At 47.8% G+C, this 13596-nt stretch overlaps 3 protein-coding genes across 5 annotated transcripts; 1 reads left to right on the top strand and 2 right to left on the bottom strand.

The window, feature by feature from the left end:
• Positions 1 to 460: 460 nt before the first annotated feature.
• LOC120822000 (profilin-1) lies at positions 461 to 6817 on the bottom strand. Of its 3 annotated transcripts, none has more exons than XM_078105944.1 (5): positions 5570 to 6817; positions 4053 to 4360; positions 3839 to 3956; positions 1262 to 1445; positions 461 to 751 (listed from the first exon to the last, which is right to left on the bottom strand). In XM_078105944.1, the coding sequence occupies exons 3-5, from the start codon at positions 3953 to 3955 to the stop codon at positions 660 to 662; spliced, it is 393 nt and encodes a 130-aa protein (XP_077962070.1). In that variant the 5' UTR covers position 3956; positions 4053 to 4360; positions 5570 to 6817; the 3' UTR covers positions 461 to 659. The 3 variants fall into 3 exon arrangements, with proteins under 3 accessions (XP_077962070.1, XP_077962071.1, XP_077962072.1); XM_078105945.1 differs by lacking the exon at positions 5570 to 6817 and adding an exon at positions 5111 to 5232; XM_078105946.1 differs by having other exon boundaries at positions 3839 to 4360; positions 5570 to 5912.
• Positions 6391 to 11973, bottom strand: slc25a11 (solute carrier family 25 member 11). Its single transcript, XM_078105931.1, has 9 exons — positions 11204 to 11973; positions 10349 to 10501; positions 8605 to 8722; positions 8426 to 8514; positions 8181 to 8271; positions 7954 to 8044; positions 7764 to 7863; positions 6900 to 6951; positions 6391 to 6817 (listed from the first exon to the last, which is right to left on the bottom strand). Exons 1-9 carry the CDS (start codon positions 11266 to 11268, stop codon positions 6662 to 6664), a joined length of 915 nt encoding a protein of 304 aa, XP_077962057.1. The 5' UTR covers positions 11269 to 11973; the 3' UTR covers positions 6391 to 6661.
• On the top strand, positions 11702 to 13592 carry ift46 (intraflagellar transport 46 homolog (Chlamydomonas)). Its single transcript, XM_040181208.2, has 5 exons — positions 11702 to 12011; positions 12088 to 12374; positions 12551 to 12644; positions 12785 to 12916; positions 13002 to 13592. Exons 1-5 carry the CDS (start codon positions 11898 to 11900, stop codon positions 13353 to 13355), a joined length of 981 nt encoding a protein of 326 aa, XP_040037142.1. The 5' UTR covers positions 11702 to 11897; the 3' UTR covers positions 13356 to 13592.
• Positions 13593 to 13596: the final 4 nt, after the last annotated feature.

Raw genomic sequence — 13596 nt, 5'->3', positions numbered from 1 at the left:
TGCTGATTCAAAGTGTCTATTGAGTAGAAAATTAACCGTAAGAAGTAATGTAAGTAATAATTACAATACATTATGTCTTACTATTATTGTTATCATATGATGTCTTTGTAATTTTTATTTTATTTTTTTATTTTAAAACTCAGAGCTAAAGGTCAAAGGTCAAATTTCCTCTAAAGGGAAAATATGAGACAAGGTCAGCAGAGGGCAGTAACAAACACACAAAGACACACAGACACACACACACAAATGCTCACACACCCTAAGACATACATAAATACATAAACGCACAAACGCACGCACACACAAAAACACAAACGTACATTCACACGCAGTACACACATATACACACACACACACACACACACACACACACTGAGTGCCCTGTAGCATTTCACTTTAGCTAAATATAACCGTGGGTGGGGGGTATGCTCTTATTTTAAAAACACACACACACACAGTATTTTTCAGAATACAACGTTTTATTTCCCCATGAAGGGTTGGACACATAGTAATAAATGTAACACTGCTCTTAAGTCAGATCTCAACTCAACCTTTAAACACTTTGTTATTCCCTGATGGGAGAATTGAAAAAAGAACTAAAATGAAGGAACTCTTGAGTTGTGTGTAGACGGGGGGCGGAGCCTGGCGGAGCGGGCGTCCTAGTATCCGGCCTCTCTCAGGTATTTGACCACGTTGAACACGGGACCAGAGAGCTTGCTGCCGAGGCCCGATCCCACCACCACCACTAGAGCTGTGGAGAAAGACAGGGGTGAGACAGGTCCCCTCTCTACCCGTCTCCCTCTCCGACCCCTCTAGCTTTCTTTCCTCCCTCCGTCTCCCTACCTTGGTTGGTCTAACCCTCGCAGACTGCTAGCCCCCCCCCACTTGTCTCTCTAACTTTGTTGGTCTGGCACGAACACACTGCTATCTCCCCCCTTTGTCCCCCTACCTTGGTTGGTCTTGCCCACACAGACTGCTATCTCCCCCCTTTGTCTCCCTACCTTGGTTGGTCTTGCCCACACAGACTGCTATCTCCCCCCTTTGTCTCCCTACCTTGGTTGGTCTTGCCCACACAGACTGCTATCTCCCCCCTTTGTCTCCCTACCTTGGTTGGTCTTGCCCACACAGACTGCTATCTCCCCCCTTTGTCTCCCTACCTTGGTTGGTCTTGCCCACACAGACCGCTATCTCCCCCCTTTGTCTCCCTACCTTGGTTGGTCTTTTCCACACAGACTGCTATCTCCCCCCTTTGTCTCCGTACCTTTGTTGGACTGGCCCACACAGACTGCTAGCTTCCCGTCGCTGGCAGAGGTCTTCAGGTGCATGCAGAAGCTCTGTGTGTCTTGGCGCTCGTCCCGGAGCAGCATGCATTTCATGTTGGCGATCTTCGGGCCATTTATATTCATATCAGCTGAGCTACCAGCCAGGATCTTAATCTGCGGCGCCTGAGAGAGAGAGAGAGAGAGAGACGAGTCAGCCTCAGATGCATCAGACCAACAACGCTAACGGTGCTGATAGCGCCAACAACGCTAACGGTGCTGATAGGGCCAACAGAGCTAACGGTGATGATAGAGCCAACAACGCTAACGGTGCTGATAGCGCCAACAGAGCTAACGGTGATGATAGAGCCAACAACGCTAATGGTGCTGATAGCGCCAACAGAGCTAACGGTGCTGATAGAGCCAACAACGCTAACGGTGCTGATAGCGCCAACAACGCTAACGGTGCTGATAGGGCCAACAACGCTAACGGTGCTGATAGAGCCAACAACGCTAACGGTGCTGATAGGGCCAACAACGCTAACGGTGCTGATAGGGCCAACAACGCTAACGGTGCTGATAGGGCCAACAACGCTAACGGTGCTGATAGGGCCAACAACGCTAACGGTGCTGATAGGGCCAACAACGCTAACGGTGCTGATAGAGCCAACAACGCTAACGGTGCTGATAGGGCCAACAGAGCTAACGGTGCTGATAGGGCCAACAACGCTAACGGTGCTGATAGAGCCAACAACGCTAACGGTGCTGATAGGGCCAACAACGCTAACGGTGCTGATAGGGCCAACAACGCTAACGGTGCTGATAGGGCCAACAACGCTAACGGTGCTGATAGGGCCAACAACGCTAACGGTGCTGATAGGGCCAACAACGCTAACGGTGCTGATAGGGCCAACAGAGCTAACGGTGCTGATAGGGCCAACAACGCTAACGGTGCTGATAGAGCCAACAACGCTAACGGTGCTGATAGAGCCAACAACGCTAACGGTGCTGATAGAGCCAACAACGCTAACGGTGCTGATAGAGCCAACAACGCTAACGGTGCTGATAGAGCCAACAACGCTAACGGTGCTGATAGAGCCAACAACGCTAACGGTGCTGATAGAGCCAACTTGTGAAGATAAAGTCTGTGTTTCACATGTCGGTCCCTGTGCTCTGAGCCTGAAGGCAGCACGCGTTGAGGGGCGGAGCCTCTGGCTTCCTCCAATGAGGGCTCAAACTGGTTCCACTGTGTGATTCGCTGCAGAGAAACAGTCACCTGCAGAAATCAGCTGACTGAAGAGTCATTATTAATACCCATAAATAACTACAGTAGCCATGGATCCGTCAGCTGACCGATGAGTCACCAATAACACATTAACCAATCGTTCATTCATTCATTGATCAATAATTAATAATACTTGAGTATAATGCTAATAATACTAATTAGCTAATAATATTTATGTAATTGTAGTTCATGCAGCTGATAATACTTGTGTACTTATACTAAAAAAGGCCGATAACACTAACGTTCTTGTACTACATGAGGCTGATAATACTTGTGTAATTGTACTACATGAAGCTGATACGACTTGTGTACTTGTACTACATGAGGCTGATAATACTTGTGTACTTGTACTACATGAGGCTGATAATACTTGTACTACATGAGGCTGATAATACTTGTGTACTTGTACTACATGAGGCTGATAATACTATTGATTGATCAGCAAGTTTCGACAAATTAGAACAAAGTTGAAGAAGGAATGTGAGAACGAGTCAAAACACGCTGCACACACAAATGTACACACATACACACACACTCACGCGGGCTCACACACATGCACACACACACATGCACACACACACATGCACGCACACTGAGGTGAGGGCGGAGACCCTCTGCTGCAGTTACTTAATGTATGCATTCCAGGTGTCTGTGTGTGTGTGTGCACGTGTGAGTTTTATATGAGTGTGTGTGTGTGTGTGTGTGTGTGTGTGTGTGTGTGACACAGAAACAAGAAGTGAGCGTCTCCACTTCCTGTCTCTGCCGCTCTTTTTCTGACATCATGTCCTTATAAGGATCTAAACTCTCCGCCTAAAGCCCCGAAAAACAAAGCGAGGCGCAAGAAAAAAACACTTCCGTTATCTTCTCGTCGCTCAGAACCCGACGAACGGATCCGTTAGAAGCCGACTTTCAAGAAGACGTCGTCTCAAACTCAACGGCCAAAAAAAATGTGAATCGTGTTGTTGAAGTAAAGAATAAACTAAAAGTGCAATTATGAACACCTTGTTTTTATACCTGTCAGTTAGAAAAATATTTTTAAAAAGCTGAAAAATGTGAAGACACAAGAATAAAAAGTTCCTATTGCAGGATTTTCAGAACGAAAGGACCAATAATCTAGATATTAAACTGAAATGAAATGAAAACCATCAAGCACACAAGAATCTCACCAACACGTTGTCGCCTCAATGACGGGACGAGGTGGTGCTAGATGAACATCTGATGGGAGAACCCAACGTCTCTCCCACAGGCTCCTGTGTGTGTGTGTGTGTGTGTGTGTGTGTGTGTGTGTGTTTACCGTCACGCCCGTCAGCCCGGGTGTGGAGGACCAAGTGCTGCCGTCCAGCCCGAAGATGCCGGCTTCTGTGACCGATTCCACGGCCGTCAGCTGGTCACGGTACGCGTCCCACGACATCCTGATGGACGACCCCCCCACACACACAGACACACACAGATGAGTGAGACTGACAGCGCCTGGAGGAGGAGATGGAGGAGCAGATGGAGGCGCTCACCTGTTGGCTGCTGGTCTCAGGTATGAGGAAGAGGAGAGAAGTGGAATGCAGGGGCAAGGAAGAGCGCTTGTGTTTTATAGTGCTGGTGGGAGGGACCTGCAGGCCGCTTCCTGCTGCACACCCGCCTGTCCGTCTCATCGAGGAAGTGAAGAACAAGGAAGTGTGTGCCGTCAACCGATGGAAGTCCTTCACATTTGATCACCTATCAGCACTTCATCAAATGTCTCTTCAGTAGGTCGGCACACATGTGACACTCCGTAACATGTTCCACTCTACACGCGTGTCACTGTGACGTGTGATGCTTGAACCTGGAGGAGGAAGAGAACAAGGTGAAGTGATTAAGGTTTAATCCTGACCCGCTAGGCATTCTGGGTAGTTCATCCATGGTGAGGATTGAAATGGCAGCTTGGAACATGAAGTTCTTCAAGCCACTGAGGAAGTCTGCATGCTAACATGCTAACATGCTAACATCACATGTTGACCCGGGAGCAGTTAGAGGTCGTGTGTCTCGCTCAGGGACACTTCAGCGAGTCTGATGATGGCTCACGTTTCTGCACACGCTGCATACCTGAGTAACACGCACACGCACACACACGCACACACACACACGCACGCATGCACGCGCACACGCACACGCACACACACACACACACACACACACACCTGGAATACCTGGGCCAGTTGAGGCCTGAGGACCTTGAGAGCAGCGACGTGTTTCAGCTCGGCGGCAACATGTACTTCACAGTACAAATGCACAGTGTATACTTGTACTGCTAACACATCCACCAACAAGTACTTTAGTACTATATGCAAAGTACTAAATACTGGCAGCCATGAACACAGATTATTTTCTATGAAAAACGTGTTAGAATAATATAATAAATGCATTTTATTTGTAACAGTAGTACTAGTAGTATTGACGGTAGTAATATTCACAGTAGTACGAGTAGGAGGCTCCGCGGAGAAAACACACACACACACACACACACACACACACTTTGTTTGAATTAGTTTGAGCCATTGAGCCATTAATGTTTGATGTCTACGCGTCGACTCACCACTTCACAATGATGAAGTGATGTTTCTTAGTGTGTCTTTGTTAGTCACTGATGGTACACAGACTAGTAGAAACTGCAGTACTAGCAATAGCAGTGGTAGTAGCAGCAGTTCCCTCTGCTTCGTGCTAAGCTAGGCTAAACATGTCCTGGCCTTGTGCGCGTGTCGCTCTGATGGAAGAGGAAGTGGTCTCCTCACTGCAGCGCGTGTCCTTATAAGGCAACGTGTCTCCGCCGATAAAGTGTTTGGTGCACAGACCTCTGCTTCCTGTTCCACTTCTTCAAACCCAACCAGCAGCTCTAGATTTCACTTAACCCTCAAACACAACGAGTCCTTCAAAGCATTTCCCACGTGGTAAAATGTTCATACAGATTATTTAGGTATTAAATTCTTACCGTACGTCCATTAAAACAGTTTATCATTGTGTCTGTACATTTAATACTGGAATGTGTCTGACTCACATGTTGATCATCCAATCAGCTGCTGTTTCACTGACACGACCTCTTCAAATATGAAGCAAAGACGACGTCCGTTTGAATCCCGTTCCTGTTTCCTATCAAAGCAAACTGAACATTTCATATTATATATTTTTGTTCTTAAAGAAACTTCCTTGTTAGTCCTAAAACCCTGATAGTTCTTTTATTTTGGTAGTTCTGAACTTTCTGCAGAAGATGAAACGTGATGTAATGTTTAAAATCAGCGGACCAGCAGGTTGAGGAACAGCTTCGTCCCCGCGGCCGTCACTCTACTGAACTCTGCCCCCCCTGAACTCTGAACCCTGCCCCCCCCTCAGTGACTGTACTCCCCCCTCCACCCTGGCTCGACTGCCACACCCTCCTCCAGCCACTGAACATTTGCACTGTTATTGTACATCCATTTCTTACTGTTCATATCCATTTATTCACTTATTACACTTTACATAAGCACGTACTCTGGTTGGATGTTAAACTGCATTTCGTTGCCTCAGTACTTGTACCCTGTGCAATGACAATATAGTTGAATCTAATCTAAAAAAAAAAATAGTCACATGGGGAAAAAAAAGTGGAAACACTTTATATAATTTCAAGTAGTATTTTGAGGAAAAGTTTCATGACTTCAAGATTTGTTTTATAGCAGAAAGGATAATCCTAATATTTTGAAAATATAGTTGTAATTATAAAATAACAATAAACAGTTGAAGCACAGATTATATTAAGTTATTTAGGATCAAACGTTCAAGATTTAAATCATATCATAAAGTAAAGTGTCATTTTCAGGATCAAAAATACTAAAATAACAAAAGTGAGGTTCACACTGTTTATTTGTCCATTTATGTCTGTACGTAACCATGGTTACCCACCAACCCCATGGAGACACATTATTATTAGTTCTATGACATGGGGAAGGATGTTTGGTTCTACCGTCGTTCCTCTACAGAAGAACTTAACAGAGCGCGTGAAGTCGTACAGGAACAATCGTAGTGGAAAGGAAACCCCACAAAGACAGTACAAGGACGAGTGCGTGTCTTAGAGGGACAGTCCACCAGTGGGACTGCAGTCCCGTGTCTGTGTGCGTTAGCCGTCCAGGACTCGGGTCTTGTAGAAGCGGTTCATCTGCTCCAGGAAGATGAAGGTGAGGACGGTGTGGGGGCCGAGGCGAGCGTAGTACGGAGTGAAGCCTTTCCACAGAGAGAAGAACCCCTCGTTTCTCACCACCCGCATCAACACCTCCTGATGGGCAGGAAACATTTCAAAATAAAGCTCATTTTCTGTCCCTCAGACGTTGCGATTGAATATAGTTGTGAAGACTCACCATTCCGTTTTTATACTCAGGTTTCCCGTCAATCATTTTCATGTTCTGGATCCTACGGGCAAAGACAGAAGATAAGTATCAGGTCTCACCTGGTCTCTACAAGTCAGTCTGAGGTCCCACCTGGTCTCTACAAGTCAGTCTGAGGTCTCACCTGGTGTCTACAAGTCAGTCTGAGGTCTCACCTGGTCTCTACAAGTCAGTCTGAGGTCTCACCTGGTGTCTACAAGTCAGTCTGAGGTCTCACCTGGTGTCTACAAGTCAGTCTGAGGTCTCACCTGGTCTCTACAAGTCAGTCTGAGGTCCCACCTGGTCTCTACAACTCAGTCTGAGGTCCCACCTGGTGTCTACACGTCAGTCTGAGGTCTCACCTGGTGTCTACAAGTCAGTCTGAGGTCTCACCTGGTCTCTACAAGTCAGTCTGAGGTCTCACCTGGTGTCTACAAGTCAGTCTGAGGTCTCACCTGGTGTCTACACGTCAGTCTGAGGTCTCACCTGGTGTCTACAAGTCAGTCTGAGGTCTCACCTGGTCTCTACAAGTCAGTCTGAGGTCTCACCTGGTCTCTACAAGTCAGTCTGAGGTCTCACCTGGTGTCTACAAGTCAGTCTGAGGTCTCACCTGGTCTCTACAAGTCAGTCTGAGGTCTCACCTGGTCTCTACAAGTCAGTCTGAGGTCTCACCTGGTGTCTACAAGTCAGTCTGAGGTCTCACCTGGTCTCTACAAGTCAGTCTGAGGTCTCACCTGGTCTCTACAAGTCAGTCTGAGGTCTCACCTGGTCTCTACACGTCAGTCTGAGGTCTCACCTGGTCTCTACAAGTCAGTCTGAGGTCTCACCTGGTCTCTACACGTCAGTCTGAGGTCTCACCTGGTCTTTACGATGTCCACAGGCATCGATGCTGCCGTGGTAACCAGACCACTGATCATACTCGCACAGAAGTGACACAGAATATCATCCCCAAAATACCCTGAAAACACAAAAGTACAAGTTACGGAGTTTAGTATATTTACATTTACTGTATTTGTGTGTATTTACGGTGTTTATTGTGTATTTGTACCTGAGTCCAGCAGAGCCTGCTTTGTTTGAGAGTACGAGGCCAGTTGAGCGGCGTTTACTACCACAGCCCGAGCCATGGTGGGAACACAACCCTACACACACACACATTACTAAAGGTATGCTTAACACAACACTACACACTCAGCTCAATCAGAGGACTATATCGACACACGCTTTGCTCGTATTAACTCACATTAATACGTTATTGATTATTGATCAGGTGCTCACCCTCCACATGGTGGTGACACCTTCTTCTCTGGTGATCCTGGCCAGAGCGTTAAAAACATTACTGTAACCTCTCCTCTGGTCTGCAGGGAGACTGGAGAGACAGAGAGACAGACAGACAGACAGACGGGGGGAAGGACAGAGAGACAGACAGGGAGATTATTATTCAGTGTAAAGCTACAGATCATCTTCAGATCTGGGTTTGTGTTGTTATGTGATCAAACCCAAAATATGTGTGTCTGTCTCACCGTCCGTCTGCCGTCATCCTGATCAGAGCGACCTCTGCTGGTGTCCCCACAAACGCTCCGGTGGCTCCGGCCGTCATCCCGATAAGAGCCTGGGGGCGGAGCCTCTGAGTTAGTCTGAGTGAAAGCAGTGGAAGTGGCGGCCGGAGGCTCCGCCCTGAAAACTCTCATCGCTCTGGTACCTTGAGGAGGAAGTTGGGGGGCCGTCCATCAGCACCGGTCATCTTCTCAAACAGGATGGTGTAGATTCCCAGGCGGGTGGTGGTGTAGGTCGCCTGACGTAGTAAACCTGCTGAGAGCCTGACGGAGACGTGAGCTTATTATCAATAACTACGTACATGAGGCGGTGCATGAAGATGAACCTAGTACATGAAGGTGGTGCATGAAGATGAACCTAGTACATGAAGGCGGTGCATGAAGATGAAGTTAGTACATGAAGGTGGTGCATGAAGATGAACCTAGTACATGAAGGTGGTGCATGAAGGCGGTGCATGAAGATGAACCTAGTACATGAAGGTGGTGCATGAAGGCGGTGCATGAAGATGAACCTAGTACATGAAGGTGGTGCATGAAGGCGGTGCATGAAGATGAACCTAGTACATGAAGGTGGTGCATGAAGCTAGTGCATGAGGTAGTACATGAAGGTGGTGCATGAAGATGAACTTAGTACATGAAGCTAGTACATGAAGGTGGTGCTTGAAGGCGGTGCATGAAGATGAACCTAGTACATGAAGGTGGTGCATGAGGTAGTACATGAAGGCGGTGCATGATTCCCAGGCGGGTGGTGGTGTAGGTCGCCTGACGTAGTAAACCTGCTGAGAGCCTGACGAAGACGTGAGCTTATTATCAATAACTACGTACATGAAGGTGGTGCATGAAGATGAACCTAGTACATGAAGGTGGTGCATGAGGTAGCACATGAAGGCGGTGCATGAAGATGAACCTAGTACATGAAGGTGGTGCATGAGGTAGTACATGAAGGCGGTGCATGAAGATGAACCTAGTACATGAAGGCGGTGCATGAGGTAGTACATGAAGGCGGTGCATGAAGATGAACCTAGTACATGAAGGTGGTGCATGAAGATGAACCTAGTACATGAAGGTGGTGCATGAAGATGAACCTAGTACATGAAGGTGGTGCATGAGGTAGCACATGAAGGCGGTGCATGAAGATGAACCTAGTACATGAAGGTGGTGCATGAGGTAGTACATGAAGGCGGTGCATGAAGATGAACCTAGTACATGAAGGCGGTGCATGAGGTAGTACATGAAGGCGGTGCATGAAGATGAACCTAGTACATGAAGGTGGTGCATGAAGATGAACCTAGTACATGAAGGTGGTGCATGAAGATGAACCTAGTACATGAAGGCGGTGCATGAGGTAGTACATGAAGGTGGTGCATGAAGATGAACCTAGTACATGAAGGCGGTGCATGAGGTAGTACATGAAGGCGGTGCATGAAGATGAAGCTAGTACACGAAGGCGGTGCATGAAGATGAAGCTAGTACACGAAGGCGGTGCATGAAGATGAAGCTAGTATACGAAGGCGGTGCATGAAGATGAAGCTAGTACACGAAGGCGGTGCATGAAGATGAAGCTAGTACACGAAGGCGGTGCATGAAGATGAAGCTAGTACACGAAGGCGGTGCATGAAGATGAAGCTAGTACACGAAGGCGGTGCATGAAGATGAAGCTAGTACACGAAGGCGGTGCATGAAGATGAAGCTAGTACACGAAGGCGGTGCATGAAGATGAAGCTAGTAAATGAAGGCGGTGCATGAAGATGAAGCTAGTACATGAAGGCGGTGCATGAAGATGAAGCTAGTACATGAAGGTGGTGCATGAAGATGAACATAGTACGTGAAGGTGGTGCATGAAGCTAGTACAGGAAGCCAGTGCATGAAGGTAGTGCATGAGGGTAGTACCCGGTGTAGATGCCCCCCACCCCCTCATTCCTCAGGATGGAGAACAAGGCGTGGAAGCTGGTCTTGTATTCCCGAGCCGTCGTTCCCTGGCCGCTCAGCTGCATCCGGTTCTTCACCAGGTCCAGAGGCTGGACGAAGACTGTGGCCCCCATCCTGCACCAGACAGGTAGAGGGACGACAGATACAGTCAGACAGGTCTGTGTGCGGAGGATCACGTGAATTGATCCTCATGTTTATAAACAGCAGCAGCTGTCCTTCACACTCTAAAGGTCAAAGGTCGTTGACATTTAAAGGACACGACTAAGCGTCTCCGTCGTGTTCTCACAAACAGTTCAACATCTGATATAAGTTGTACTCTGTACTGTACAACACATCAGAGGTACATGTAGTACTTTCAACTACACCTCAGAGGTACATGTAGTAATTTATTCTACACCTCAAGGTAGTACTTTATACTACAGCCCAGAGGTACATGTAGTACTTTATACTACAGCTCAGAGGTGTAGTGCATTTTATCACAACGTATGATGATCTTATCTATCTCGCTGTAGATCAAACTAAACCGGTTACGAAGGAGTTGTAATAATGATAAAACACACATTGAAGCACCAGGAATTTGAATCCAGAACTTTCTCCAATTCTCTAAAACTTTTAGTGAGCCAGAGGATATGACATCATAGTTTACGTCACGGTCAATGAACTAACTGTAATAAGAGGAGGAACGAATCTACAGGGGTACGGAGTTTGACGTGACACCAGAATAGCCCTGCTAGCTCTCCAGTTAGCATGTTGTTAGCTTCTCTGACTGCTAACTGACATTAGCTCATTAGCATGTGAGCTAGCAGCGGTGCCTACCCGGCCAAGCCCCCGAACAGGAACTTGATGGCCTTCGGAGAGGTCTTCGGCTTAGCCTCCGCCATGTTCGAGTAGCCGGTTAGATTCCCGTAGCGTTGTCTGCCTGTGTGCCTCTGAGCCGGACGGGACCTCCTGATCTCTAGCCGTGTCAGCAGCGAGCAGCAGCCGGAGCAAGGTGACTCTCTGCAGCGGGGAGGCTCGGAGACAAGCAGCGGACCAATCAGGATGCGAGCACGGAGATGCACGAACTGCCGCGACTCTTGTGCTGCCTCCAGGCTCCCCGCAATTGCTCGTTTATCTTAAAACTCATTTGTAACGCAAAGATTAAAGATATTTATTGTCATGTGTACAGGTAATTATACATATTCTAGGGGCACTACATATCCATGAGTAGTAGTTTCCTTTATATATCTATGTATTGCGGATTACTACTGTCAACACTTGATGACGTCGTTGCCTTTTGTAATTCCAACAATTTTAAATAAAGTTATTTAATTAAGTCCCATGATGCATAGCGCGGTCTGTTGCCAGGATACAGCTCTCTGTAGCTACCGGAAAGAGGGAGATAAACAAAGTGACCTCGGGTGGTTAGAAGAAGGTTTGTTGTTAGCCTTTAATGCTAGGCGGTTAGTCAAACCGGTGGATGAACGGGTAGAACCGGTACTTGGTTTGGCCGCTAGTCCGTTAGCGTCTTATGGAACGAGCTGACCGGGGGAGAGACTCCCGTCTAGTGAAGAACCAACCGTACGACGAGAGCCTGGAGGTCCTCGACCCGGAGGAGGTACCGAGCGTCCACAGCCCGACTCAGGTAACAAGATCCGGTATTAGACGGTAACAAGAACCGGTTATTTTCGGTGATGATGAAGGCGATTTTTGTCTTACAGACCGAGGCCAGGAGGAGGAGGCGTGGCCTGATGTCGACCAACAGTGACGAGATTGACGTGGACGGTGCGCCCCAGAGAGCAAACGAGCCGACGGGACGGCAGCCTGTCAGTCCAAATGAGGAGGAGGAGGAGGAGGACGAAGATGAAGAAGAGGATGACTCTGATGAAGAGGACTCTGACGATGACGAGGAACCTGGTGAGGCTCCTGAGGGGGTCTACGACCCGGCGGACTACGCCAATCTGCCAGTCAGCTCCGAGATCAAAGAGCTGTTCCAGTACATCACTCGGTGAGACACTCAAAGTCATCTTCCTCTTCATCAGCATCAACATCTTCATCAGTCTGTTTTCCCGACGTCAGGAAGTCATCCGGTTTATTTGACCTCTGTAGAAGTTGAAATGAAAAAGGCCTATTACCACACTACCCACGATGCACCAGTAACAACTGTATGACGCGTCCCCTCAGCTACAGCCCTCAGACCGTGGAGCTGGATCACAGCCTGAAGCCCTTCATCCCGGACTTCATCCCAGCCGTGGGCGACATCGACGCCTTCCTCAAGGTACAAACTGGAAGTGACATCACATCACCAGCAAGTGGACCAATCAGGAGCTGGTCGAAGAAAAACGATTTTATCTGTTGGTAAATAAAGTTTCATTTGTCTGCGCAACCTCTGTCCCCTGTGACACGTGTGGCGTTCAGGTGCCGAGGCCAGATGGGAAAGCAGACGGTCTGGGTCTCCTGATTCTGGACGAGCCCAGCGTGAAGCAGTCCGACCCAACGGTGATGTCACTGTGGATGTCAGAGGAGAGCAAGCAGCACGGAGCCACTGAGGTACACAACCTGTCTGTCTGTACCTGTCTCTCTCTGTCCCCTCCTGTCTCACCGCGCCCCCCTCCCCTCTCGGTGTGTGCTGCAGCTGAAGAAGGTGACGAGCGTCCCCAGCCCTCAGACTAACCCTCGTGCGGTGGACAGCTGGGTGAACAGCATCAGTGCCCTGCACCGCTGCAAGCCCCCGGCCAGCGTGCAGTACGTGCGTTTGATGCCGGACATCGACAGCCTGATGCAGGAGTGGCCCTCGGAGCTAGAGGAGCTGCTGGGACGCCTGCAGCTGCCGCCGGCGCGGCTCCAGTGCAGCACGGCCGAGTACGCTGAGGCCGTGTGCGCCATGCTGGACATCCCCGTGTACGGCAGCCGGGTCCAGTCTCTGCACCTCCTGTTCAGCCTGTACCTGGAGTTCAGGGACTCCCAGCACTTCACACGTAGAGAGTAGACATGTGTATACACGTGTGTGTATGTGTATATATATATATATATATATATATATATATGGGACGCCATATATATATATATATATATATATATATATATATATATATATATATATGTATATATATATATATATATATATATATATATATATAATTATTAAAATGTTTTATTTTGCTTTCTATTATTTCATATTAAAACTGTGAATACAATGAATAATTAAATTGTTTAAAAAAACAAGCGCC

This window comes from Gasterosteus aculeatus, chromosome 7 (assembly GCF_964276395.1).
Source record: "Gasterosteus aculeatus chromosome 7, fGasAcu3.hap1.1, whole genome shotgun sequence".
NCBI classification, from domain to species: Eukaryota; Metazoa; Chordata; class Actinopteri; order Perciformes; family Gasterosteidae; genus Gasterosteus; species Gasterosteus aculeatus.
The sequence above is the reverse complement of the archived record's forward strand: the minus strand, read 5'-3'. Positions and strand labels throughout refer to the sequence as shown.